We start from the raw sequence: 27,860 nt of genomic DNA on the forward strand, positions 1-27,860 counted from the left end.
TAGACAGAAAGGCTCTTGGGGTTCACCTAACGATGTAAACACTTCACCTCCGGGTATAGCGATGTCTGCGGGTTAAACAGCTGTTACCCGGACCTTCCTTACAGAAGCCCAGGAGTCACCTCTGGCGATTTGCCCGCCATATCGCAGTGCTTTGTGGGGTTTGTAGTCCAGATTGCGCCATAGCTTTGGAGCTCTGCTGCCACAGGACTACATTATCCAGCAGTATTTACTAAATAGCGCGCGCGGGTCGGGTTGCGCAAGCGACTAGACTTCCGGAGGAGCCGGGGGCGGAGCTGGGCGGTGGCAGAGACTGGAACAAGGTGGCGGCATGCAGCGCCCCGGGCCCTTCAGCACCCTCTACGGGCGGGTTCTGGCCCCGCTGCCCGGGCGGGCCGGGGGCGCGGCCTCGGGTGGGGGCGGGAACAGCTGGGGCCTCCCGGGCTCCCGCGTGCAGCTGCCCGGGCGTGCACAGTCCGAGACCCGCGGGGGCACTGGCAGCCCGAGCGCTAGCGGCCCAGACTCCAGCAGCATCTGCCCGGCCCCCTCCGCGATGTCAAAGGCCGAGGAGGCCAAGAAACTGGCCAGCCGCGCAGCGGTGGAGAACCACGTGAAGGTGGGCAGCTGGTGCCGGCGTGTTGACTTCGTGCTACGCGCTCCGGGCTCTGCCAGGGCGAGCCTGGTTCCTGGAAGGGCGAGGGCGGCGTGAGGGGACAGGGTGAGCGGGGGAGCCCTTTGCCCGACCCACATTCCCATTCCCCCGCTCTCAAGGGCCTTTTACACGTGGAATCGGTGGGCGTCCCACGAGTCCTCTAGAATCAAGCTTTCCACCGACTCATTGTCCGCCTGGAGAGTTTGCATGGTGGTTGATTTGCAGTCTGGCCCGAGCTCTTGATACTTCCCTTACTTCCCTATCGGTCCCGAGCCCAGAGGCCGTTTCCAGCTGTTCTCACTGACTTTGGTTTGCAGAGTGTTTTGAAATTTCACTCTAAACAGCTTAGTTCTTCGCGCTGGGGAGCCTGAGCCCTCTGGAAGGAGAGATCTGGCAGAAAGAAGCCAGCACATAAACCTTCCTTTTGACAGGCGGGATGGACGTTTGACAGCTCGAGGGTGCTGCACTTTAGTTGGGGCTGCGATGTTTAGCAGTTACTCAGTAAGGTTGTGGCCCCACTTGTTAAGAGGCTGGTGTGGCGCTTTTAGTGGACCCAGTCCACCTGCCTTTGCTGTCACGGAGCAAATTAATTAATCGGAATTGTGTTTAATTGAGTACTTCAGCCAAAGCCAAGTGAAGTATCTGCCCTTTGTTAGATAGTGTTATCAGAAACCCTCCTTAGGAAGTTCTTTTCATTTGCTAATACTGTGCTGTTTTGAATTACTTTGCAAAGTTGATGTCCTTTGAGCTTTACTGTAGCCGGGGGTATGTGGGAGGGGCAGGGGGTGTAGGAAGGGAGGGGCGGTGTGATTACCTGATGCTGCCTGCTCGGTAGGAGGAGTGGCCTAACCACTTTTGCTACAGGCAGGGTAGCACAGCTCCTTGTTGTGTAGATTTTTCCAAGTCTAATTAGCAATAGGATTTTCTACAAAAATTAAGAGAAAGAATGTAAAATATGTAATTTGTTGACTGTTTGGAATTCAGGGCCACTCCTGTAGAATTGGGACGATGATGAGATCTCAACAATTAGAAAAACCCCGTATTGAGCCGGGCATGATGGTGCACGCCTTTAATCCCAGAACTCAGGAGGCAGAAGCTGGCGGATCTCTGTGAGTTCAAGGCCAGCCTGGTCTACATAGTGAGTTCCAGGCCAGCTGGGGCTACAGGGAGACCCTGTCTCAAAAAAGACCAAAAAAAAAAAAAAAGAAAAACCCTGTATCTAAGTTGTCCTGTTAATGTATTTATGTTAGTTTCCTGGTGCATGTCTCCTTGGCCCTTGTTTTATAGTTATGTGTTTGATTGAATAAAAATCTTCAAGCCTTCACCTCAGGTTAGAACCTCAAACACTGGATTCCAGTCACATCTTTCAAAGAAGCTACAGGTGGCCCTGGTGAGATTGTTTTGGGGAGACATCTGTTAAAATAATTATCCTGTGGGATTTTTTTCTATAGAATTTTTTCTATTTTTAGTTTTTCCTTGGCTTCCTAAAGAGAGGAAGATCTCTCTTCTGATTTTTTTTCTTTATTTCTTTTGAGGCAGGATTTGACTGTATAGCTCAGGTTGACTCATGATCCTCCTGCTTATGCCTCCCAGCTGGCATTATAGGTATGTGCACCACACCAGGCTTCCTTTGTCTCATAGACCCTTGATGTTGACTTATGCTCTAGTCATCTGCCTGTTCTCTTGCCTAATCCCCTAAAGGGTGAGCTCTGGGAGGAGCGTTAACCTTATCTACACATTCACTGTTGGCCACTGTGAGACCTGCCTAGGAAATGTTCAGTAAGTTATTTGGCGTGTGGACACTGATACAGAGGTTGTAGGATTATGGGTGTAGGTGTGTAAGTTATAGGTTTGCTTATCCTGTCTGGGTATAGGATTTCCAGTCTCCCAGCTCACTGGTGACTGCTTCTACTTCAGGGTGGATGGAGAACCTGGAGATTTCTTGAGAATCTTTTATCTCACTTGGTCCAGATCTGCTCATTTCTGGGAGTGTAGTTACCTGTGATGGCTTATGTGTCCATGCTCTCCTCATGGTCTGGATCTGCTGCTTTATCTTTTATTCTTAGTGCAGCCTTGGCTTTGCTTTAAGATTGCCTAATCTGAAGAAACTAGTGGATACCAGTTCTTGTTGGTCAGTAGTAGTATTTCCAAGGCTATCCCATTGGATAGGGTAAGTGAAGTTGTGATCTTCACATCTAAAATGTTGTTTAGTATTGCCCATTAGAAGGATTGCCTCCTGCTGGGCAACTTTGCAGGCAACTTTTGGCCACTTCTAGTTGGTGTTGGCTAGGGCACTAACTCCTGGGTTTATCATTTTATTAACAGGTAGCAAGATCACATAGTTTTAAGAGCTATAGGTCTGGCAGGCCCTAGCATTTCATCTTCTAGGAGCCAGAGGAAGAGCCTTGTACAGAGCTTCTGACATAACCAAGTTCATCTGTGTGCCACTTGTCTGTGGGGAGCCTGAGTGATGTGAGCTTGCTAATGAGTAATCTTACAGTTTGCTATATAGCTGGACCAGCTATATAGCTGGACCAGCTTCAGGTCAAATATCAAGGTCAGGTTAAGTTTACCTAGGCATTGAGAAGTCCAGACATTTCTATTACTTGAGTATTATCACATGTTGAGATATTTAGCCATTTTGAATGTTTTTGCATTATGTGCTGATTAGTTTTTGTCGACTAGGGACAAACCAGAATTACTAGGGAAGAAGGTACCAAAACTGAGGAATTTCTTCTGATTGACCGGTGGGCATATCTTTGGGGCATTTTCTTGACTATTAATTGATGTGGCGGGCCTAGCTCACTGTGGGTGGTGCCATCCCTAGGCAAGTGGGCTTGGGCTGTATAAGAAAGTTACTCTAGCAAGCCAGGGGAAGCAAACTGATAAACAGAGTTCCTTCATGATCTCTGCTTCAATTTCTGCCTCCAGGTTCCAGCCTCGAGTTCCTGCCTTGACTTCCCTCAGTGTGAGGGTTGTGACCTGGAAGTTGTATGAAGAAATAAACCCTTTCCTTTCTCTGTCTCTCTGTCTCTCTGTCTCTCTGTCTCTCTCTCTCTCTCTCTCTCTCTCTCTCTCTCTCTGTGCTTTTTGAGACAGAGTCTCCCTGAAGCCCCCAGCTGGTCTAGAACTCACTATGTAGATCAGGCTGGCCTCAAACTCACAGAGATCCACCTGCCTCTGCCTCCCAAGTGCTGGGATTAAAGGCATGCACCACCATGCCCGGCACAACCATTTCCTTCTTAAGTTGCTTTTGGTCAATGTTTTGTCACAGCAACAGAAAGCAAACTAGGACACTTTGTGATACCCTCTTTACTTGTCCATGAGTTCCATACTCTTGGGTTTGCCAGGCAGCTGATGACTGTATGACATGTGTTGCCTTCTTGAGGGCATCCTGATAGTAGGGATCTGGAAGATCTGCTCTGATGGTCTAAGCCCCTTGGTGCATTTGGTGAATTTGGAACTATATGTTATTCTACCAGATTAAGAACACACAACATTGATGGGTAGGAGAGGCCCAGCTGAAAACATTTTTAGTATACAAGTGTGTGGCTGCCATTAGGATTCGTATTTTTTTCTAATTTTTTTTTCCACTTGTTGTTTATTCTACTAATTTTTAGTTTTAGACGTAGTTTAATTTTGAGAAGGACCAAATCAGGTGTAGGGCTATGGGGATTAGTTCTGCATATTCCTGTGACTTTTATACGGAAGGGTTTTAGTGATGGCCCTTGTTTTCTGTAGCGGCCTCCAGCACTTCTCTTCCCCTACAGAGGAAGCCTTGCCCTCACCTAGTGAATTGTTAGTAGTTGTTGGAATACTAAGAAATTTGAAATGCAGTACTTTTTGAGCAAATTGAGCTTCCTGAAATTGTTTAAAGTGAGAGTGTGTGTGAGGGTGTGTGTGTGTGATTGATGAAGTTAAAGAATGATTTCTTAAAAAGGTAACAAGATAAGGACAACATCTATTCCTATGTCAAGATTTTATTTAACTCATATTGATGAAGGGACTGAAAAAGGTGTTAGACCTGCTCACAAGTTTCTTAACTTGCCAGCTATAATACCTAAGACTAGGTTATTTATAACAGAAATTTATTGACTTAGTTTTGAAGGCTGGGAAATTCAGTGTTAAGCTGCTGGCATCTGCCAGGTGAAAGAAAGGCAGAGGCATATTGGTGTCATTGGTTCTTTCCTTCCACCTGTATGTGGGTTCCAGGGATCAAACTCATGCTGTCAGACTTTCACAGCAAGCAAGCATTTCTACCTGCTGAGCCATCTTGCAGGTCTTTTTCTTTTTTTCTTTTTTTAACATTTATTTATTTATTTATTTATTTATTATTTGCGTGTTTGGGTGCACATATGCCATGGTGTATATGTGGAGGTCAGAGGACACCATGTGGGTCTCAGGGATTGAACTCAGATCATCAGACTTGGAGGCAGACACCGCTTTACTCACTGAACCATCTGACTGGCCCTTAATGATATTTTTGATAGTGTGAAAACAGCAAAAAAGCGTCTAACTTATGGTAGGTTATTGGGACATAAGTAACCCCATCCTAAATCAAGGAGTATCTGTCATAATGGCAACAAATTTCAACATGAATTTTGGAGGGAAGACATTTAAACCATAGCAACAGGACAAGTCAAAGATCCATACATTTATATATGCAGTCAGGAAATGTTAACGTGAATTTATAATTCATTGAGAGGCTGGAGAGGTGGCTCAGTTGTTAAGAGTGCTCTTGTAGAATACTTAAATTTGTTTTTTGTACCCATGTTGGGCTGTTCACAGCTGCTTGTAACTCCAGCCCCAGGGGATCTGACACCCTCTTCTGGCATCCATGGGCCCTGCACTCACATGCATGTACTCATACATAGATACACATTCATGATTAAAACCAAAATCTTAAAAAAAAAGAATTCATTGAGTAATACCTATAGTCTAATAATCAATTATATCTCATAGAACACAATTGATTTAAATTTTATGGACGAATTATTTGATTCGTTAACAGTTTTCTACAGGTTAAAGTTTGTTGCTACAGAGCTGTCAGATAGCACATACCCTTGTAGGGTCTGATAATACAAGTAAATTCCAGCTTTCTATTGAAAGGCTCTAGTAATCTTTTGCTATTTTCCTTCCAATGTTAATAAATCTGTAAAGTGAGGAGAGTGGGTCTCTAGGTCATAGAGGTTGCTGTGAAGTTTGACTGTCTGTTAACATTTGTAAGTCTTCTTGGTATCCCTTTTGGCCTTTTGGCTAAAGTCAAATCTAAGTCTTGATAGGTGCTCAGTAAGTATTAACTCTAGTTTAATTTTAGTTGCTTTGCCATAGCCTGGGAGGAGCTTGTTCCCAGGAAGCTGATTAGGAACCAGGCTCCACATTAGTTCCTGACAGTGTCTCCAGCTCTGTTTTATTCCTGTGGTCTGGCTAGTCTGCTCATGGGTGACTTCCCCATTCTTAGAATGGTAGCTTAGTATATGACATGTGTTCCTTGTCCCTTGTACTTAGGAAGTATAACAGATACTTAAGAAAATGCTTTATTAAAGGCCCACAAGATTCCCTTGGGCCCACGGGGTAAATAAAAATGGCCTAAAAGCCTGGCATCTTTGCCTCCATTTGCTTCTGTACTCTTTACTTTTGGTTAATTCTGCATGCAGGCTTGTTAACCACCCAAGGAATGTTTGTCTCAAAGCCGATGATACCCATCCCATTCCCCTTCAAGGCTGAAGGCACAAATGTAATAGTAACTGGTGCAGCTTACTGTCATTAACTCAAAGGCACCTGAAAGTCTCCAGTCACTGTGCTAAACCTGTGGTTGCCTTGGATTTCAGGAACAATAAAACTTAGGGGACATATCACTCCATGATGAAATCATCCACCAGGATGAGCTTTATTTCACTGTTATTTCCTTAAGCAATAAGGGCATCTTTGAACCACCTTCCAGAACTTTGATCGTTTGAGACAATGATCAAATAGACCAAAGTCTGGCCAACATTGCTTAATTATGTGTCTCTCTTGCCCCCTGCCCTGAGTCTTCTACTTAAAACTAAAGCTCACATCAGTACTCTGAAGGTGGCTGAATGCTTACTTTGTTGTGTCCTTCTAGTATAGCTAGATTGATTAAAATCCTTTCTTGCCTTTTCACCATTACCTCTGCTTTCTTTTGGGGGGAGTGGCCGGACCTGACTTGTTGGGGCCCTCAGTGTCAGGCCTCAATCCTGGACTCTGGCTACAGAAGTGCTCTGCGTGTATTCTATATCGTTGCTGTTGCAGATGAAGACTTTCTCATGACCCTTCCTAAACTTTCCTTCTCTTCCCATGCAAAATAGGGCCCTTGGGTGTTAGTTGGACAGAAGATTTGCTATTCTGAGGTTATTTCCAATTCTCCCTTCTTTTACTGACTTTGGCAGAGTTCTGGATAGTGGGCCTGATGTCCCCTGAGGTTTCCTGAGTTGCCAATATGAAGATGGAAGTCCCCTGCCTTCTAGGAGTTAGGCTTGTATGAAAAGGCAGCCAGAAACCCAACCTCCACTCTTATCCAGGCTTTGTTTTTATTTTTAAGTAGGACCTTTTTTTATTTTCTCCCCTGGGTTGGCCAAGAATCTCTCACCGTTTATTTGTAGGCTATTTCTGTGTGGCCAACTCAAGTTGGAATAGAGTTGCTATATCATGTAAGTGTGTAAGACTATTTGTGTGGTAGAATATAGGGAGGAGGGTATGGTGATCAGGTCAGTATCACAAAGGAAAGGGAGGGTTTTGCCATTGACACCAGGATAAAGCACAGCTTCGTAGTTCAGTGGCTACATGCCTGTAAAGGAGGCACAGTACCTGCCTTGTACCTGAGTTGTGAACTGTTCTTCATAATTAATTTCATAGCTCTACAAGTTGGTAGGCCAAGAGAGTTAAGTATAGTTGTAATACATTTTGTTTTTTTTCTCCTCCTTTTCGGGCAGAATAATCAAGTGCTGGGAATTGGAAGCGGTTCTACAATTGTCCATGCTGTGCAGCGAATAGGTATGTTCTGAGATGGTCTACTGGATGCTCGTGGAGGTGGGGAGGTATGAGAAAGGGGGGGAGCCAGCACAAGTTTGGCACTTTATCTGTCTTAACTCTAGCAGTTAGAGCTCCTGAGGTCAGTTTGTGTTTTGTTTTCTTTGGAAAGAGGGATTCTTGACCCTCTTCAGCTGACTTGGGATGCGGGGTGTGATGCTTTTGCTTTCCTTTACTCTGCTTAGCCAGAGAGAAGGGATTGACTGAGGTGATGTCCCAGCAGAATTTTAGTCGACTTGGTACACTCGCATATCAGGGGTCCTGCTGTGGTCTCTGGCTTACTCTGAAGCCTGTAGGTTCTTCAGGCAAACAAATTGAAGTCACAGTGTCCTGTCCATGATCCTGGTGTAGATGGGGCTTCTGTAGTTGGTGGCTGGTTGCTGCAGGTGCTGACTTCACCCTGATTGGGTCCTGTTTGTGGTTAGGAAAGGCTCAGGTATCATCAGCTCCTGTGGCTGCTCAACAGGTTCTACTGCCTTGCTCATTGTATGAACAAAGTCTGGGGAGGGGCTTGCCCAAATGCCTATCTCTGGTAGGTGCCAAGGGTCAGGGCTCCAGGTTCCCTTGTTGTAGTACTGGTGTTATGGCTGCTGGGAACTTTAGTACCTTCTACCTTAACCCAGTGTGTGGACAATTTTGGAGCACAGGTATTACTGTGGATTCGTAGAAATGACATCTAAACCTTCCAAGAAACAGACTTCATTAAGAAGACTTGAAATTTTAAGAAGACAGCTTTTTCTTTAAGACTTTTAAAATTAAAAGTTCCTGAAAGTTTAAAATAAATCTAAAATGAATAAGAACTCTCCTCCTCTTACCCATTGTCTAGGGCTTATAAATGATTGTATGTCTTAGTAAATGCAAAGTAAAGTTCTGACATTTCTTTGGAAAAGGCAATGTTGATAGTCATTAAGACCTTGGAGCTTTAGACTGTCTGGGACCATATCTCAGCCCTGATTAGCTGTGTAACTACCAAGGTGCTTTACCTCTCTGTGCTGGTTTCTTCCCCTGTAAAATTGGGATACTATTGCTTTATCTTTGTTGATTTACACAAAGCTCTTAGCATATTGCCAGGCCCTAGGCAGAGGATCCTCCCTCTGTGGGTTTGTCCCCTCAGGCTCCCTAGTGTCCCTGTCTTCTGAGGTGTGAGGTGAGGTCACTGGCTTTTTCACCAAAACTGGGAAGGCAGCTGTCAGTGGGAGATGGGTTTTTCCCCCATTGCGGATTTGAAGAAACATGTGTGACAAGAAAAGTAAAGTGTGGGGAATGAAATACCATCAGTGTGACTCTTGTCTCCACAGCTGAGAGAGTGAAGCAAGAGAATCTGAAGCTTGTCTGCATCCCCACTTCCTTCCAGGTATGTCATGCCCTGCTTCCCATTCTGTGTCTTAGCAGCTGCTGCCAGGGCTTGTGGTTCCCTGAGATTGTGGACATGGGCTTTGTGCTGTGAATCAGGTTGTTTAGCCAGGGCCAGGAGAGGAGCTGACCGACCAAGGATTGTTCTTTACCTGTGCAGTTTTGTATGTGTTTATTTACTAAGAATATTTTAGTGTATCTTGAGTTCAGGCACTGTGGAATATGAGTTGGTCCTTGCTACTATGTTTGAGACAGGGGCTTTGCTATTTTTCTGTTCATAAACCAGGCCCATGAGCTTCTAGGGCAATTAGGAGTGGTACTTCAATTGGGTTAACACCTGTGGGGGGTCAGCATCCTCCTAGTTTGTGTGTGGGGCTAAGCTAGAGTGGTAGAATGCTCAGAAAAACCCTGAGAAGAACACTTCTGATACAATGAATAGAATTGTAATCCTTTTTGGACAGGAGGGGCGTGGTGGCCTTGGAATGTTCCTTCCTGTACAACATCTTGTCACCATTGGTATACTCTTCTCTCTGCCTCCCATTTCTCCATAGGCGTGCAGAGATTACAAATACCTGTAGTGTGCATTTGACTTTTATGGTGGGCTCTGGGAATTTGAACTCAGGTCCTCATTGCTTGTGAAGCAAGTGGTTTTATACAGTGAGTCATCTGCTCATCCCCTTTTGCCATTTTCTTAATGGCAAAATTCATTAAGATTTCTTAATCCTTTTTATTGAGCATTCTTTGTTCTCAGATGTTTAATTTCTAAGAACCTTTTTGTTTTATAAAGTTTTAAAAAATTTTAGTAGAGGGGGCTGGAGAGATGGCTCTAGTGGTTAAGAGCACTGGCTGTTCTTACAGAGGACCTGGGTTTGAATCCCAGCACCCACATGGCAGCTAACAACCATTCGAAACTCCAGTTTCAGGGGATCTGATGCTCTCTTCTGACCTCTGTGAGTGTTTTACAACATGGGTGCACTTACACATATGCAGGCAATACACTCATACACATATAGTAAAAAAATAAATGTTTTAGTAGACTCTTTAGAAAAGATAGTGTGTATTGTACAAAATGGTGGGATTTATTATGATATTTTCATACATGAATATAATGTACTTTGTATGCTACTTTGATCATACCCTCCAACAGAGGAGTAATATCTAGAATGTATAAAGAACTTTCAAAAAACAAAGCATCAAGAAAACAAATACCCCAATCAAAAAATGGACTTTAGAACTGAACAGAGTTCTCAGAAGAAAAATAAAAGACTAAGAAATATTTTAAGAAGTGTTCAACACTCTTTATAGTATGTATAACTGAGTTTGAGAATTAGTCTTTTAGCAACCATTATAGTAAAAAATGTTATTGTTTAGTCTTTTAAAATGATCCTGTTTCTTAGCTTCCTCTTCATCTATTTTTTTAAAACAATTTAAGCTGAATTAGGTAGCTGTTGATGACCCCCAAGATAAAACTGTTACTACTACTGCACCAATGTTGTTTGCTGTGCTGGTCATTGATGTGGTTATTAGACCTTAAAACTGGGATTAGAACATTGCTTGTGTAGTGCTCTTCAAAGCTATGAGAGCTAACCTTCAGGGGAGGTGGCTTCCAGGTCAGTTCAGCTCTTGCTCCAAGTTCTGTGTCTGAAATATGTCTTTTCTTCAGCAGTAGGGTCTTACCTTGAAATTCTGGGAGGCAATCAAGGGCTGTGGCAATGGCCTGTGTAATTTTGGGAGTCTCTTGGACCACCCTGGCCAACAACTCAAAGGGAGGTTTCTCCTGTCTGTCAGTGTTTCTGTGTAGCCTTCAGCTCTACACATGAACTCATGTAGTGATATTGTATGTGTAATTTGTCAGTAGGTTTTTGGATGAATACAATTCCCTCTGGTTTTTTACTCTTGCTAGGCAATATTTATCTCTATCTCTCCTCTCTTTCCTTATCTAACCCACCCCCCACACCTTCCCCATTTAAAGTATCCTCATTTCCCCTCTTTCTCCCTTGACAGATATTAACCTGCCTCCTGTGGTTCTACCTCTCTTGAGCTCCTTTTTCCTCTTTATCCCCATAGGTCCTTGTATAGCCCTCCTTCTCCCCATCCCATTTAACTACCCCCATTTTACCCATTTCTTCCTTAGTAGTTCCTACTGTTCTTTCTCAGGTTCCTTCTTTCCTTTTACCTCCCTGGCTCCTCTCCATTTTCCTGGCTCCTGCAGTTATATCAGGATATGTACTCACTTATAAGGATTTGGTGCTAGGATTCACAAATGTGGGAGAACATATGTCATTTGTTTTTCTGATGTGTGTTACTTCACTTAGTGAAACAGTTTCTCTCGATCCATACATTTGCCTGCAAATTTCATGATTTTGTCATTCTTTACCATTGAGTACTCCATTTTGTAAATGTACCACATTTTCATTATCCATTCGTCAGATGAAGGACACTTAGGTTGCTTCTATCTCCTAGCTATTGCATTTTGTTTTAGTTTTAAGAATCATTTTTAATATTTTTAATATCTGTGTGTGTGTGTGTGTGTGTGTGTGTGTGTGTGTGTGTTGGTATGTGCATGTGAGTGCAGATGTGGAGCTCAGATGACCATTTGAGAGTTGGTTCTCTCCTTCCATCATGTGGGTCGTGTGTGTGTGTGTTGGTATGTGCATGTGAGTGCAGGTGCCCATGGAGGTCAGAGACATTGGATCCCCCTTGAGCTGGAGTTACTGGCAGCTATGAGTTGCCCAATATGGGTACTAGGAACTGAACCCAGATCCTCTGCAAGAGCAGTTTGTGTACTTAACTGCTGAACCATCTCTATAGCCCCTGTCTCTTCATTTTTAAAGAGAGGTAGGGTATGAAAACAGATTAGGCGGTCAGCTCTCAGGGCTAGACTGGTCTGCACTAGCCTTGACAGGCCATTGTCTAGATCATTCCTCTTGCTGGTCAGATTTCCCAGAGAATGCTGCCTGCTCTGCTTTGGGAGGGGCATACATGGCAGCTTATGTCCAAATAGGTGAAGAAGACTAGAGGACCACTGTCCACGATCTGAATATAGCTTGCTCTTGTTTCTCTTATTTTTAGTATAGTGCCATTGGTAGACAGGAGAAATTGTAACATTATGCAATATGTCCTTGAATCTGGGTGCAGTTGTGTGACTTGTTTGCTGGTGGGACATGGCACAGTGAGATGCCAACAGGTTTGAAAAGTGCCTTTGCATTAGGGCTTGACTCCCCTTGCTGCTGGATCATTCTGTCATCCTGGAAACAGGCAGAGACTAGTCTTGAGGCCTGGAAGCCATGTGGAGAGTGACTCCTGCCTTGTGAGTGAGGCTTTCACCTGCCAGCTCAGACAAAAGACTTCCCAGTCTGCCACCAGTCAGCTGCCTGAGGTTCTTTTGCTTTACCCGGGTACAAGTTGTGGGTAGGTAGGGAGAAACTTCAGATGCTGGTCTCAGCCGCTGTTGTTCCTCAGTGTTTGGCAGCATTGACCAGCAGAGAGGAGTAGGCAGGTGGACGAAGTGTAACGTAGCACTTTACAGCCCTGTGCAAGCCCTGCTTTCAGGACCCTTAGCCTTACAAGTGTTATGGTTCCTAGGCCTCAGGTATGGGAACTCTAGTTAGACCTTGGCAGCAGCCAGTGTTACAGCTTGCAGCCTGGGGTGTGAGATCCTTAGCCCTGAAGATGTGAGCACTCTCTGGTCTGGTGACCAGGGCTTCCAGGTTCTCTCCCCTGGTGCCTTGTATCCTTGTTTAGTCTTAGCTCTGGCTCTCCTGGTGCAGCTTTCCATTTCTGCTGCCCTTCTTTCTGCTCTGCCTATTTTCGAACTGCTTAGTTATTAGGTGGTTGACTACTGAGCCCTTCCACAACTTGGCCACTGCTGGGACCACTTGGGGCGCCTGTGTCCCCCCGGGACTGTTTGGAGCACCTAGTGGAGCTAGGTGGGAGCTAGAACACCTGACTGTCCGCTGTGCTTCATGGGACCACTGCTACTTTGGCTGGCCAACCATGACCGTTGCTGCTTTTGCAGCTTGTTGACTGCTCAGCTGTCACTGACTCTGCTGTTCTTCTGCCTCTGCTGCTTTGTGTTACCAGCTCAGTCTACACTACTGAAAGTAGGAAAGAAAAGACCGTACACAGGACAGAAGCCTTTCATTTGGCTTGGTGTTTCAGCTCCAGGGGAGGCAGCACAGGAGAATGCCTCTTAGCCGGATCACGGAGTCAGCCTGAGCAGCCTGCTTAAATAGTCAGAAAGGTGTTTGGACCAGTCTTGGCCTTGCTCCTTAGTATCAGTAATAGTCATTGAGTCTTGTGTTTCAGACCAGTCATGCCTTGCCTCTTAACATTAGTCAGAGCATCCCATTGCTAGATCACTAGGGGAAGTGCTCCCCCTAAGATCAGGTGACCTAAGTGGAAACGGTTGTAGGGACATCTAGATTTTACTGAGGTTTGTGAGATTAAAAGTGTATACAGACTATTTAAAAAGCCCTGGCTGGGGCAGAGCCAGGGCAGTCAGCAGTTGTTGCCCTCTAGTTTTCAAGGTGTGTATGGGATAGTCAGGGCTGCTGCTGCTGGCCTGATGGTCTGCTTGGCTGTTATCAGTGGTGTTTTTGCTCAGGGCAGCCAGGGCAGCAAGGAAAAGTCCAACAGTTGTTTAATTAGGGGGTCAGATTGCACCATCTCCTTGTCTTTGCTCATTTATAGGAGAACGAACATCAGAAGAGCTGCTTATAATACATACTTAAAGAATTTATCGTTAACATGATCACTGACTTTAACAGACCTTGATGGTGCTTAATACCTGTCCAGTGCCCAGGGAAAGGTGAGCCCCCTGTCTGTCTCAAATCCAGGAGAGCACAAGAACTTGTAGATAGGTGTTCATAAAACCACTCAGTTTTGGGGTAACTTCTGCCTCACTGATGGAGTATCCTTGGCCTCAGCTGACTCTGGCAGTCCTGTCCCAAGATTGACAGCTGTCAATCTCATCAGTCAACCTTCATACTTCTTTGACAGTAGGAGAGCGTGTGGAGGTATAAGACTCTTAAGTAGCCTTTCAATCTTCCCCTTATCACAGGCACTTTCTGGAGTTCATGACACTTCTTCCCTAATCTTTTGTGAGGCTCTGTGGTCTTCATCTGGTTGCTTCTTAGCTTTCTCCAGTACTGCTCTGGTATATCTTTATTGTTATTTGTGCTGTTTGTCCTCTGTCCACCAATGGCTGTATTAATTAGGATTCTTCAGAGAAACAGAACCAATGGAATACAAGGGTGACAGTTGAGTGGAAGTTGGGTAGTTAGGTACAGGCTGGAGAACCAGGAACACTGGTAACTGCTCAGTCTAAGAAAACTGACAAAGTTTCAAAACAAGAGGGACCAGTACAAACCCAGCCTGAGCTTGAAGGCCGAGGCTTTCCCCCTTTCATGGTGCAAGGCCTTCTTCAAAGGCTTCAGTCTGGAATCTGGTGTCCATGGGCAGCAAAAGCATCCACGCCACAAGAAAGGTTGATTGTGTATGTCCTGAGCCCCCCTCTTCCTCTTCTTCTTTTTATCTGGGTCCTTGGCCTGTAGGATGGTGCTGCAGAGAGTCAAGGTGAGTCTTCTGCAGGGTCAGTTCAATGACCTACATGCCTGACTTCTGAAACACCCTCCTAGACACCCAGAAGTATGCTTTATCTGTTTTCTAGTTGTCTCTCAATCCAGTCAGGTTGACAACCAAAATTAACTGTCACAGTGACCTAGCTTAAAAGTTGGTTGTTGTTTTCAATGTGAGATTTATACCCTTAGGAAAGTCTTTGTTGTAAGTTTAGAGAGGTTTTGAGAAGGAACAGAACTAAACAGAGGTGTTCAGAGTCCTATCTTTAACTGAAACTTGTGTTTATCTTTAATATAACAGTTTTCTAGCTGACCAGTGTTTTGTGACAATAATTGATAACTGTATCCAGACTGGAAAATGCTGGTCAATTCCAGTAAATTAGGTGGGGCAGTCACTCAGAGTTCACAGAGCTTTAAAAAATTCATTTGCCCATTTCCCCCACCCCAAGGCAAAACTTATTTTGTGTTAAAATTAGCCAGATTCAGTCTTCTAAAATGGTTGAGCTGGATGTGGTGGTACGTCTATAATCCCAGCCGTCAGGAGGCAGAGGCAGGAGGAATCTTAAAAATTTGAGGCCATAGCCAGGTGTGGTGGTACATGCCTTTAGTCCCAGCACTTGGCAACAGAGACAGGTGGATCTCTGTGAGTTCAAGGCCAGCCTGGTCTACATAGGGAGTTCCAGGTCAGTTGGGGCTACAGAGAGACCCTGTCTGAAAAAGACCAAACAAACAAATAAAATTTGAGGCCAGTCTGGTTTACATAGCAAGCTCCAGGCCACTAGGGCTACATAGTAAGATCCTGTCACAAAGAAACCAAATCAACCAACTAACCAAACCAATAAATCAGCCAGGGGCATCTTGTGAGGTCCTTGTATAGGGACCTAGATTTCAGTTGTGTTAAATAAAAGTTATAGATGCAGGCCAAGTGTGGTGATCCATGCCTTTAATCCCAGCACTTGGGAGGCAGAGGCAAGTGGATCTCTATGAGTTCAGGGCCAGCCTCTCTCCTAGCCTGCTTCTCTAGATTCAAGTTACTCACTTATCCATTCCAGATTTTGCCTGTGTATACTCTTCTGAGTATATGGAGTCCTTTGCGTATCAATAGTGTGGCCTGGAAATGACTATAAGTGTGCAGTGATACTGGTCTTTTATTTTTCTTTTACTGTTTTAAGGTAGGGGTCTCCCTGTGTTGTCTATGCTGGCCCTGAACTTCTGAGCTCAAGTGATTTTCTAGTCTCAGCCTCTCTGATCTTATTTTGTGGATTTGGGTCTTATTTTAGCTCCCCTCCCCTGACTGGGCTGGGGAGCTAATCCAGGGCCTTAGGTATGGCAGGCAAGTGCTGTACCACTGAACTCCATTCCTACTTCTTGGTCTTTTGAGACAGGGTATCATTCTATATAGCTCAGGCTGGCCTTGAATTGGCTCATCCTGCCTCAGCCTCCCAAATGTATTATAAATTTTAGGAGTACTCTGGCATTGTTTCATAAGCAAGTTGGGGAAAGAAAGTTCTCAGCTTGGCCTAGGAATGGAGTCTTCACTGTGTGCTATATATTTTCCCTGTTTCCAGAATGACTTAGCAGTTAGTTGTACTGTTTGTGGGACTAGATTGAACTCCTACCTGTCAGGTAGGGGGATTTGGGATATGAGAGGGAACCTAGGTCAGGCCTTAAGGTTGAGCGCTTAAATACGAAAGAATTCTGAGGATCCTTACCATGTTTTCAGAGTAAATGATTGTGTTTGCTTTTTCCTGTCCTCCCCAGGCCAGGCAGCTGATCTTGCAGTATGGTTTAACCCTCAGTGACCTGGATCAGCACCCAGAGGTAAGAGAGAGAAAGAAACAGAGCTGTGTCTTTCTTACTTTTTTTTGTTATTCTTAGTTATTCATGGGCTCTAGATACCTTGACAGTTCCAGAAAAGACTAATCATAGTAACTTTTGTCCTGAGACTCTGAATATAATTCTGGCCGAACTTACAAGGACAGGTTAATTTCTAGTGTAGGTACAGTACAGGTCAACTTCCCTGTGATGGTCAGCTTCCCTGCAATTTAACCTTGAGGACTCAGTATGAATGTAGTAAAGGGGAGCTGGATAGCCCCAGGGCTGGATCCAGGGTTTCCTGAGATTCCTTTCTCATGTAGTATGAGCTGGTAGAGAAAAGAAGTTCTCTTATGAGGCAACCATGGTCATTTGAAAGCTAATTAAAATTAACTTTTGTGGATGGGCAGTCCAGAGGAGACTCAATTTGTGGAGACTGAGCAGCATCTCCTGTCACCCCAGCACATTTTCTGAGCTATTTTTTGGTATTAGGTATTGGGCTTAGTGATGCTCCTGTATTATGATCTTTAATATAGAGCTATCTTGGTGGAGGTTACTGTCCTAGCTTGGTTTCTGTTACTGTGATAAAACACTGACCAGACCAGCTTGGGGAGAAAAGGGCTTCTTTCACCTTAGAACTTAAAGTCTGTCATGGAGGGAAGTCAGGGTAGGATTTCAAGGCAGGAGCTGAAGCAGAGACCATGGAGGAAGGCTGTTTACTGGCTTGCTCCCCTGGCCTGTGCTCAGGTCTGGCATCACTCACAGTAGGCCGGGGCCTCCCACAACAATCAAGAAAATGCCTTACACAGGCCAACCTGATAGAGGAAATTTCTCAGTTGAGATTCTGTCATCTGAGGCGTGTCAACTTGACAACTGAAGCTGTCTAGAATGGTTACCATAATTATCCCAGTGGATGGATGTGGAAAAGGTAGAGGGCAAGTTAAAAGTTAAGTCCTTATCACAAGTGGTAGAAGCAGAATTAGAACTTGTGTACCCCAGGCTTTAGTGTTGTAGGAAGAGGCCAGGTTTTAGCAGACCTGTAAAGAGGACCTTAGGAGGGGTCGGTAGGAACCATGGCTCTGTGGGCATATGTGGCTAGCACCCGGACTTTCTAGGGTAATTTGGGCATAATAGGGCAAGTGGGTATGGATTTGATGTGGTCTAGTAGTCTATGTCACCATAGTCTACATGGTGATGCCTTGGGAGGGGCTTGCTGGGTGATTTTTGTGGGTAGAGTTGGGGTACAGACTGAATCAGCTATTTAGCATTTGTGAGGAGAGTGCTTTGGGCTGAAGGTGGGCCCAGGACTCCAGTGGGTCCCAAAGAGTTGCCACAGCCCAGCCTGGGCCTAGAATTAGTGCAGGACTGGGAAGGAACAAGGCATGCAATGTCTTCAAAGGCTTGAAAGGATGGAAACAGCGGTGCCCTTCTCCAAATTCTCAACTTTACACCTGTGCACGCAAGCCACGTCAAACAACTGCAGCACGAATAGAAGGTGTTCCTTGCAAACTGCTGTTTGAAAAACACACACCCGAGTCTCTGTGTTGTCCATACAGAGTGCTGTGAGTGCTTTTGAAAGATGAATGGATCCATTTGCCCCTTGATTGCTTTTGGTGCTGTCAGTGGTGGCTCCTGACATAGGGACTGGGAGGAAGTAGATTATTGCTTTTTGGGGGTCTTAGAAGGAATGCCTTATATACCTTCTAATTCAGGATTGTACTGATGTTTTTCATCTTTAGAGATGTCTTCAATTGATCTTGTCCATTTGAAATTGCCTCTATCTGTCCACATTAGTTCCGACTGCAATCAGTTTTTCTTAGCCCGTTTCATTATTGACTTTTCCTCTCCCCATGGTAGTTAGCACCACAGTTATGCTGTATTATCTGCTTGTGTATTTGTGGGCCTTTGGAAGGCCCGATACTGGGGAAGAACTTGCTTCCACCCCAGTATAGCCTTTATCAGAAGAGAAATGCATCTTATTTAATCCTTGGGGATTCTTAACCACCCCTGGGACAGTTTTTATCCTTTGAATGTCTTTTGTAAACTGTTCTGGTTTTAAAGCCTTCCAGATATTAATCTAAATTCTTTGTGCCTTTACCTTCCACCCCTCGAGCCAGTTTTTACTTACTTGAGGGTGATACTGCCATTCTTGGGAGTGCATAAGTAGTTCCACCTTGTCCATAGAGAGTAAAGGGAGCAGATATCGTGGGTAAGAGCTATACAGAGGTGTGTATCTCAGGGAGCTGATGTCGTGGGTGAGCTGGACTGCCGTGTGTGTCTCGGGCCTTGAGCTCCTTTTTCTCTGACCTTAGCAAAATGGCTTATCTTTTTGGAGCCTCTGTCTCTTCTTAAACGGTTAAGTGGAAATCCTGGCCCTAGGGAGTAGGGCTGCTGAGAACCTAAGCTACCCTGTGTGGTCAGGCTTGGCAGAGTCACCACTCATGAGCTTTTTTCGTCCCTGACAGATTGACCTCGCCATCGATGGTGCTGATGAAGTAGATGCTGAGCTCAATCTCATCAAGGGTGGTGGGTGAGTGTTGTGGGAACTTTCTTGCTAAAATAGTCTGTCAGCTAATCCTCAGCAAAGCAAAATGGGTTATAAAATAAACAAATTGTCACTGATTCATGTAAGTTTGTCTTTCTACAGTATATTGACACCATATGCCTTTAAGCCAGCCTGGCATTTCTGGTCATTAGTGTTCATTGAGTGACTGGCAACTTGGGCCTCTTCAGTGAGATGATTCGTCTTAATGGGTTCTCTGTGTGTCTACGCACAGGTTAAGTCAGCTTATTTTTGAGTTAGACTGTTAGGTCTGTGGCTTTTGCATTAAAATTGTAATGTCTGAACAGTTGGGGGATGCTAGTCCTTCATTTGGAAAACACTAGGTGCTTCCTAAGTGCTGGTTTAGGGCTTAGGGAATGGTGAGGGGAAAAATGTGCAGTCCTGTTCTGCTGGTTCTTAACAGTCAAGCAGATAGCTGAATAACACAGTGTGGTTTTCATGTTGTGTAGTCTTCCTGCATGCAGGTGTGAGGTAATTTAGTGAACAGTAGAGATAGGCCCCAGATCTGCTAATTCAGTCAGTGTCCAGGGCTCTTCACTGCCATATAGTCCACAGAGCTGGTGTTCAAAACTGATTGTCCTCTTTGCAGAACAAGTCCAGGGACATCTCCCTGAACACAGTGCTTCCTCTCAGATGCCTCTTGGAGGGGATTATGTTCTGCCAGAATGGGAACCAGTGTCTACTTTCTAGGTGTCTACAAGACAGGATGTTTCTGTAGTCCTTTTACTAGAAAGTAGTGCAGTAGGATTTTAAAAAGTCAAATTTCTCTTTAAGTGCCAGTGTTGAGCAGATTTGGGATTCCTATGTCTGATTCTAGTTCTCAAATTAAGATTGCCTTCTTTAGTAACCATTTGCTTCTTTCTCTCTTCAGGGGCTGCCTGACCCAGGAGAAGATTGTGGCTGGCTATGCCAGTCGCTTCATTGTGATTGCTGATTTCAGGTACTGTGTCCAGAGTTCTGAGCTGCATGCTGGGAAGGTTGATCTGACTCCAAGCTTCACCCCTATGTACAGAGGAGGAAGGTTGTAGAGAAACACAGGAACTATGAGCTTTCTAGGTAGGACTTAGGCAGTGACTCATCCTCCTGCTGAAGGTGGCTATTGCTCATTATTGCAACACTCTTGTACCAAGCTGGGTTCTCCACCACTCATGTGTTCATGGGTGCAGGGAGGAAACAGTTTGCCACCCTGTAACAAAGCTCACCCTCCTGTGTCACTCACTAGATCCTCCCAGGGAGCCTCAGGAAGCAGAGGAAACCCTGCCCAAAGGCCATGACTCAGCATGCCCTGCTTCCTCCCAGGTCAGGCTTTGCTACATGTGCAGTCTTTGACCAGTCTCTGATGCTTTCAAGTAATCTGGGGAAGGCACTTGTGCTGAGCATATTGAAAAAAAAAAGACATATATGTATTTACTCATGAAATGTAGTTGTAGGGAATGCATAAATAATAAACACATGTCTAATAAATGAGCCATCTATATTAAATTTTAACATTTTTGCTGCATTATTTCAAGTTTTTCTTCAATAGTAAAGCAGCCAGTTACCTTTGAAGCCCCATATATTGTCTCTGATCACTTTTTTCCTTCCAATGTTAGTTAACCCCATGGCTGAATTCAGTGTTTGTACCACTGTGCTTATTTAATTTTATTGTGATTTTGACTTTCTTTCTAGGAAAGACTCAAAGAACCTTGGGGATCGATGGCACAAAGGGATCCCTATTGAGGTCATTCCAATGGCCTATGTCCCAGTGAGCCGAGCTGTGACTCAGAAGTTTGGGGGTGAGGTGGAGCTTCGAATGGCTGTGAACAAGGCAGTAAGTGCCAGGGAGAGTTGCAGAGGCACTTGTAGCTGTCAGTGTTCTGTTACCCCTTCTGTGCCAGTTAGGCCTTTATTTATTTTTCTTTTTATAGGCCTTTATTTTTAATTAATTTGATCTTAGGGAGTTGACTTTAATAGTTTCTGTGTTAAATTTCACATAGATTATTGATTAAGGTCATACTTAATATAGTTCAGTCCCTAGTATAAAAGGGGGTATGGATCTTTTCTTCCTGAGTTATAACCCCCTGGGAAGCTCCATAGAGCAGGACATTTTCCAGTTCAATGGTGTAATATTTTCCTCTTATGTCATTCTAATTGGGACAGTCCCCTCCCTACCCCCCTATTTTTGCAATGCTGGGAATTGAACTCAGGGCCTCCGGCATGCTAGGAGTACTCTACCACTGAGCTACATTCTCAGCACTCTCATTCTATTCTGAAATGTAACAAGAACTAGACTTTCTTGGGGAGAGATGAGCACACCCACAGTGTTCACATCCAGTTCAGCTTCTGTTTGTAGGTTATAATAATTTTTTTTCCTGCATGTAAATAAAAAAAAACAAAAGCTGAATTATATAGTTAACTATATATAGCTATGTAAAAGTTCTAGAGAGAGAAAATAAAATGATCAGTAACTTTACCCTGATACCTTTTTATTTTGACATGATTTCTTGATATTCTTTTAAAAAAATAGTCCCAGTCATCATGATTATACAGGGCCTTGACCGATGCTGTGTGGCTCAGTTTGTAGCAGAAGATCAGGGGGAGGTTTTGGAGTTCTTTCTCACAGTTGAGGTTAGCTCAGGCAGGAGCCTTGGCCCTCACCTTCACAGAGTTTTTTTTTGTTTTGTTTTTTGTTTTTTGAAGGAAGGTCTTAAAAGTAGTCTAGGCTGGCCTTGAACTTGCTATGTTGTGAATGTTGACCTTGAACTCCTGATTCTCCTGCCTCTACCTCCCAGCTTAATTTTACTCCCACCCCTTTTTGACCAGGCTGCAGGGGAGTCTTATCTTCCTTACTTGTGACTCTGTTCTGTCAACATTTATGTTAACAAACAGATTTTTCTAGTGTCCATAGCTGTGAGGAATTCTGGATTCATCAAGTAAAAGCTTTCTTTCCCCATATCCATCAGATTTTTGTTCCATCTCTGCTCTGTCTTTTTGATGGGACTTTCTGATCAGAGCAAGTTATGGTGGGTGAAGTAGTCTTATTTCATTATTGATGGTACTTATATGAAGCTTTGAGAATGTAGTTTGATGTTGGCAATCTGTTCTGTGGAGATTTTCACTATGCTAATAGCCAAGACCTCACTGTGAGACCTCACTGTGATAAACGCATAGTTTGCACATGAGCTGCCTGTGATGTTGGCATCACTGTTCACCTTTCAGCAGTTGGGAAACAGTAAGGCTCTGAAAAATTAATGGTGCCTCTAAATTCTCTACCTATGTGGTCCTAATACTAAAGTCCAAGTCTTCAGGACTCTAAAACCCCTGCTCAGAAATGCTTCCAAGCACCACCTTCTAGAAGGCACACAACAAGAGTATGGATTGAGGGCCATTAATAGGAATACTTACCTGGTTTTCCTCTCCACTTTCCTATCTTCTGCCTACTTTGGTCATTGTGGAAAATTATCTTCTAGGGGCCTGTGGTGACAGATAACGGGAATTTCATCCTGGATTGGAAGTTTGACCGGGTGCACAAGTGGAGTGAAGTGAATACAGCTATCAAAATGACTCCAGGTAACCTGAGTGGCATTCACTGGACATGGTCACTTTCCCTTAATAACTGTCCCCCACTTCTGGCTGCAGAAGACATGATGAATGTGTTCTAAGACTTAGTTGGGAAGAACTCCCTTTATACCATGTCTGGGATTTTTAACTTGAATCATGTTGATATGTGTATATATTTTGTACTGTTTGAATTGGAATCTTGCCTTGACAAAAGGCCATCATCTTTGGGAGAGCCTGTTTTATTAGAAGCTTGACTGCGCCTCTTTGACCTTGGTAGGGGAATGACTCAGTTCACCCACATTCAGTGGATACATATGGGTAAGAAGCTGTCCGTGTTACAGGGGAGACTTCAATCTACAATTCCTGGAATTGATCCTGGAGGAGAGTTGATGTAAACTTGGGGAAGGCTGTGTGAAGCCATGTCTGCAAATATGGAAAATGCTAATTCTGCTGGAGAAATAGCAGGAGTCTAGTGCACAGAGATTTCTTCTTTTGGAAAATGTATGGCAGTTACGTAGAGGTGGCATTGACCTGTGCATAGCATAATTTAGACACTGCTTAGTATTTTAAAAAGTTTCATTGGATTCCTACTTGTTTGAGGTAGTTACAGGAGACAACACAGGCTGAGAGAGTTAAATGATTTGCTCAAGGACTGCAGCATCAAGGTGAGAGCCCTAGGTTGTCTGCCTCTAGACCCTCAATTTTAATGCTCACTTGCCCAAGTGCCAGGCTGAAGAGAGGCTGTATGATATGGGCATAGACTGTATGCCAGGGGATGAATGATGGAGTAGGAGCTGGGATGTGGTTCTGGGGGAGGGTCAAATGAGCTGCATAGAAATGAGTTAGGAGTCTGGAGCCCTAGTCCAGGCTTCAGGAAGTATTGAGAGTCAGAGCTCGTAGGAGGGATTTTAATGAGTAAGCAGATTTGGAAGGCATTGTTCTTTTACAGTGTTGAGGAATAGTCTAAACCAGAGCTAGGTAATGAGGTAGATAAGGTGAGTGGTGAGTTTATCAGAGTGTAGCGGCTGAGAGTGGATTCTGGGAGCACATTGCCTGGATGAAGATCCCAACCCAGCCATGCTCTAGCAGCAGACACTGGAACCCCTAACCAACAGCTCTGCTTCAGCTCCTTCCTCTGTGAAAAGGGCTTATTCTAGTACCTACTGCATATAATTGTGAGGATTTAATGAATTAAATCAGCATCTAGAATACAAGGCATGTTCGTTGGATGACTAACTCATCTTCATCATTAATTAGATATACTAGATTTGTGCCAGATGTAGTGACACATGCCTGTAATCCTGGCACTCGGGAATTGGAGGCAGGAGGATCAGGAGTTAAAGATCTTCCTTGGCTACATAGTTTGAGGCAAACCTGGGCTACATGAGCCCTTGTCTCAATCCTCTCAGAAAGTTAATAAAAAAATGTTAGATTCCAAGTTACTTGTATTAGTTGGGAATGAAAATGGGGTGAATATATGCTGTTTTAAGTATGCTAATTCTTCCAACTATCCTATTTTAGTCTTCTTTTGGTAATATTTATCTGATTTCTTAAAAAAGGTGAATTAGTCTGTTGATTAGTGTTATCTCTTTAACAGAATAGCTAAAAAGGCAGGAAAGCAGGAGGAAGAGATGATACAGAGGTCCCTGTAAATGGAGCCCTTTGCTCTGTTACTGCTGACAGACCCTTTGTGAAGTTGGCTCCTCTTTAGGTGGAGTTCCTGCAGTGCCCACTAGGGGGCTCTCTTGCTTCTGCTAGGCCCTTGAGACTGCTTGGCTTGAGACTGAGATGTTTTATATGAGAGGAAATTTTATCCATCTTGTTCTCCACTAACTATGAAAATATACACCCTAGAGGAGTTCAGAGTTTTATCAGAACCTCGAGTGAGGAGGATGCCACGATCTCACAGATCCATCGGTAGTTTTTTGTTGATCCCCTTTTCATTTTCTTTAGATTTTAGTTACTGGATCAATATCAAGGGAAGAGGAGCAGGGCAAGTTTTCCTGTTTATTCCCAGGTGCATTTGCACAAGTGAGGACACTCAGAACAGTCCCTGTTTCATTGGGTTCCATTGGGCAGAGTACCTCTGTTGAAAGGCCAAAGTCAGCGAGGCCCTTCTCTCTGCTCATACCCAGCACACTCTGCCTTTTCTGCTGGGTTTTATTTGGGGTGAAGGGAGCAGTCACTCCTAGTACCTTAGCAATGTGAGGCTTCAGAATCATACCTTAGATTGCTGCCCTGTCTTCTTTCTTCATAGCTTTTTTGAAAGCTGTTTTACTTTCTCTGGGGCCAGATGGAGCCTCCAACTTGTACTACAAAGGCTTTGATCATAAGTATCAGGTATTGCTTTGCCCATCTTCAGGAAGCTATAGTTGTGCAGGCAGTTTGGTGTCAGAGACCTTCATGTTTCAGCCACTCACTGTCCATTTCTCTTGTGTGTTGAGCGCTGTCCATGGAAATTTTAATTGTACCTATACTTTGAAATTATCTTGTTCAAAGTTAGGGGTGAACAGTGGCAAGTGCCCCTTCCCTCTTTCTCAGACAGTGAGTTATTCTGTCCAGAGGCAGCCAGTGTTACCAACAATTACATGGCCTGTTTTGATGGGCTTCCACAAAACACAATTTGAAAGCCCCCTCATGTTCTGTTTCCTGTTCTTTCTCATCCTGGAGCTTACTACATATTGAGTTACAAAAGAGTGACCTTTTTTTTTAAAAAAATAACTGTGATACTCTATTTTGTGGCTGTATGACATAAATTACTTACATTTCCAATCGTGTGCAAGAATAGAAGTTCTGAATCAAAGGATAAGGATATCTGATTTTCAAGTTGCCCTTGCATAGAGTACCAGTTTACTCCCCTACCAGCAACCGACTCAGGTTCCAGTTTCCCTATGTACTAGGTCCATTCCACCTTTGGTAGTTGGTCAGTCAGTGTTATCTCATTGTAGTATGTGTGTGTATATGCAAATATTTTTGGTAAAGGCCAGATAGAGTTAATTAATTCTCATTGCTGAATTTATGTATCTATTTTACTCTGTGTGTATGTTGTATGTGTATGTCCATGTGCGTGTGCTGTTGTGTACATACAGAAGGATGTTGGGTTCCAGCTTTATCATGTGCCACTTTAGTCCCTGTCCCACTGAACCTGGAGCTAGACTGGTGGCCAGCAAGCCCTAGTAATCCTCCTGTTTCTGCCTTTACATCCTGCTCAACTGTAAGTGCTCATTCTGGTGACTGGGTAGTGTTTCATTCCCTTTGACTAGTGAACTTGAGTACCTTTTAAAACACTTACTGGCTTTTGGGGATGGCTTCTTTTATGAAGTACATGTTTAAGTCTTTTCTGCACTGTCTTTTTCTTAGTGACTTGAGGAATTGCTTATATAGCCTGATTTGTTTGTCAGGTGTATACCTGCAAAGACATGTCGTCCTCTCTGAAGAGGCCTCTTGAGGCTGGTGGTGTGACTGAAAATACCTGAGAGGAGTGTGGGCTTCATAGAGTAGTCTTGGGGGGCGTTGCTATAGCAGATGCTGTGTCCTCTGATACATCAGGAGGATGAAGAAGAGCAGCCTTGAAGCTGTTGAGGCTGAGCAGTCAGGAAGGTAGGACAGCATGAGCAGAGGCTCTAGGAGGGGGACAAAGCTGGCACATTCGGGAATACACAGCAAGTTGTAGTGGAGAGGAGAAAGGTGACAGGAAGAAACAGATAATTCCGGTCTCTTCCAGTTGCTCTGTGGGAGAGTAAGACTTTATTTTAGATTGGTGTTTTGTTCAGTGCTGCCTATGATGTTTGCTTATGGTAGCCCTGGAGTCCTTGGTTTTCTCTTGCCTTGGGAAGGTGAACCTTCATGCTCCTTTCCTTCTTCATCCTACAGGTGTGGTGGACACAGGCCTGTTCATCAACATGGTGGAGCGAGTCTACTTTGGGATGCAGGATGGCTCAGTGGACGTGAGGGAAAAACCGTTCTGCTGACCCTGTGAGGAGCAGGGTACTCACCTGAGTCTCCAGCCCAAGCACAGTGGGCACACCTCTCCTGGAGCCTTTGCCTTAATGTACCAGTGCCAGGGTGGACAACTGGCCAGGGGTTGGTGGGAGGGCAGTCAAATCAGTCTTATGAAGTATTGCTATGTGTCTTTTTAAAAAGAGAAATTTAAATATATATATTTTTACTATTAAAATATTGTTTTTTTATAAAGTAGAATTTGATTTCATGTTTTATATGAAACATTTACCAAAAACAAAAAATAAATAAGGAGAGAGGTTCAGGACTATCTTTGAAAGCCTTGACTTGAGGTTGCTGGTTACACTTCTGAAGTATTGGATCTAAGAAATAACAGCCCCTAGTTTTCCTGATGATGGTGCAGTGAAGGGCCAGCCAGCAGCCATCTCCTGATGCCTTATGGGAAATCCTGTTTACTTTCCTGCCATGCTCTGTTTGGTGTTGAGGTAGTTTTTTCATTGTTAACACACAAAATTCCTAGTTACATTTTCAGATCAGGTTTGCAGAAGTCTCTGAGTGGAGCAGTGTGTTGCAGTGACTTGGAGTGTAAACTACCAGGTGAGGACGTACCTTTGTTACACCCAGGGCTTTGCCGGATCCTGTTGTTGGAAGCATTGTCAGCACTGCAGAACACTCCGTGAAATGTGAACGAGCACTTATTCTTTCTTGTTGTTTAAAGGATTTTCTTTCTGTTGATATTTTTTCCTGTTCCTTTAACTGCACTTGTATGGTGTGGCATCAGAAGTTGTGACTTCTTTGTGTTATTTGAAGGTTGAAATAAAACACTGTTGTGCCATTTTGACCCTTTGTCTTTACTATAGAACCATTGATGTGGGAATCAGTTTTATTCATACAGTTTGTATCAGATAAGGGGTGAGAGTCACTCAAGAAATTCAAGACAAAGCAAGGCAGATGCTTCCTATGTTTCTTGTAGGCTATGCTTTTATAAGGAAGTATGTATTCCATAGATCTCTGCTGGACAGTGTTTGTTTTCCTTGTCCGTGTGAGGGCAGCACAGCGGAGTACAAGCCACACGCCCTGCTTTTATATTAGACCTTTAGTCCTGGAAGCTGATAAGCAGTAAAATAGGTGCCTGAATCATCTTGTTATTCCCTCAACTGCCTAGTAAACAGTGAACTGTCTAGAAGCAGCTTCATAGAGAAAGACAGGCCATGACCAGCTCAGTGATAGTTTTAGAAGGGCCTCACTGGATCAGTTCTGTTAAACATCCCTGTTCCAAGGGCCCTGGTTCCCCCATGCGAACTGTGCACAGTATTTTAATAGTTTTCTCAGCCTTTGTTTTGAAGCCTAA

The 27,860-nt window shown here is 44.1% G+C and overlaps 1 protein-coding gene across 2 annotated transcripts; it reads left to right on the forward strand.

Annotated features, from left to right (window-relative positions):
* Positions 1-299: 299 nt before the first annotated feature.
* Positions 300-27,350, forward strand: Rpia (ribose 5-phosphate isomerase A). 2 transcript variants are annotated; one of them, XM_008842175.3, is made up of 9 exons: positions 300-613; positions 7,603-7,663; positions 8,998-9,053; positions 16,393-16,452; positions 18,912-18,976; positions 19,881-19,949; positions 20,678-20,819; positions 22,459-22,558; positions 26,423-27,350. In XM_008842175.3, exons 1-9 carry the CDS (start codon positions 329-331, stop codon positions 26,518-26,520), a joined length of 936 nt encoding a protein of 311 aa, XP_008840397.1. In that variant the 5' UTR covers positions 300-328; the 3' UTR covers positions 26,521-27,350. The 2 variants fall into 2 exon arrangements, with proteins under 2 accessions (XP_008840397.1, XP_029423715.1); XM_029567855.1 differs by lacking the exons at positions 7,603-7,663; positions 8,998-9,053.
* Positions 27,351-27,860: the final 510 nt, after the last annotated feature.

Source organism: Nannospalax galili, unplaced genomic scaffold (assembly GCF_000622305.1).
Source record: "Nannospalax galili isolate Female #2095 unplaced genomic scaffold, S.galili_v1.0 scaffold1460, whole genome shotgun sequence".
NCBI lineage: Eukaryota > Metazoa > Chordata > Mammalia > Rodentia > Spalacidae > Nannospalax > Nannospalax galili.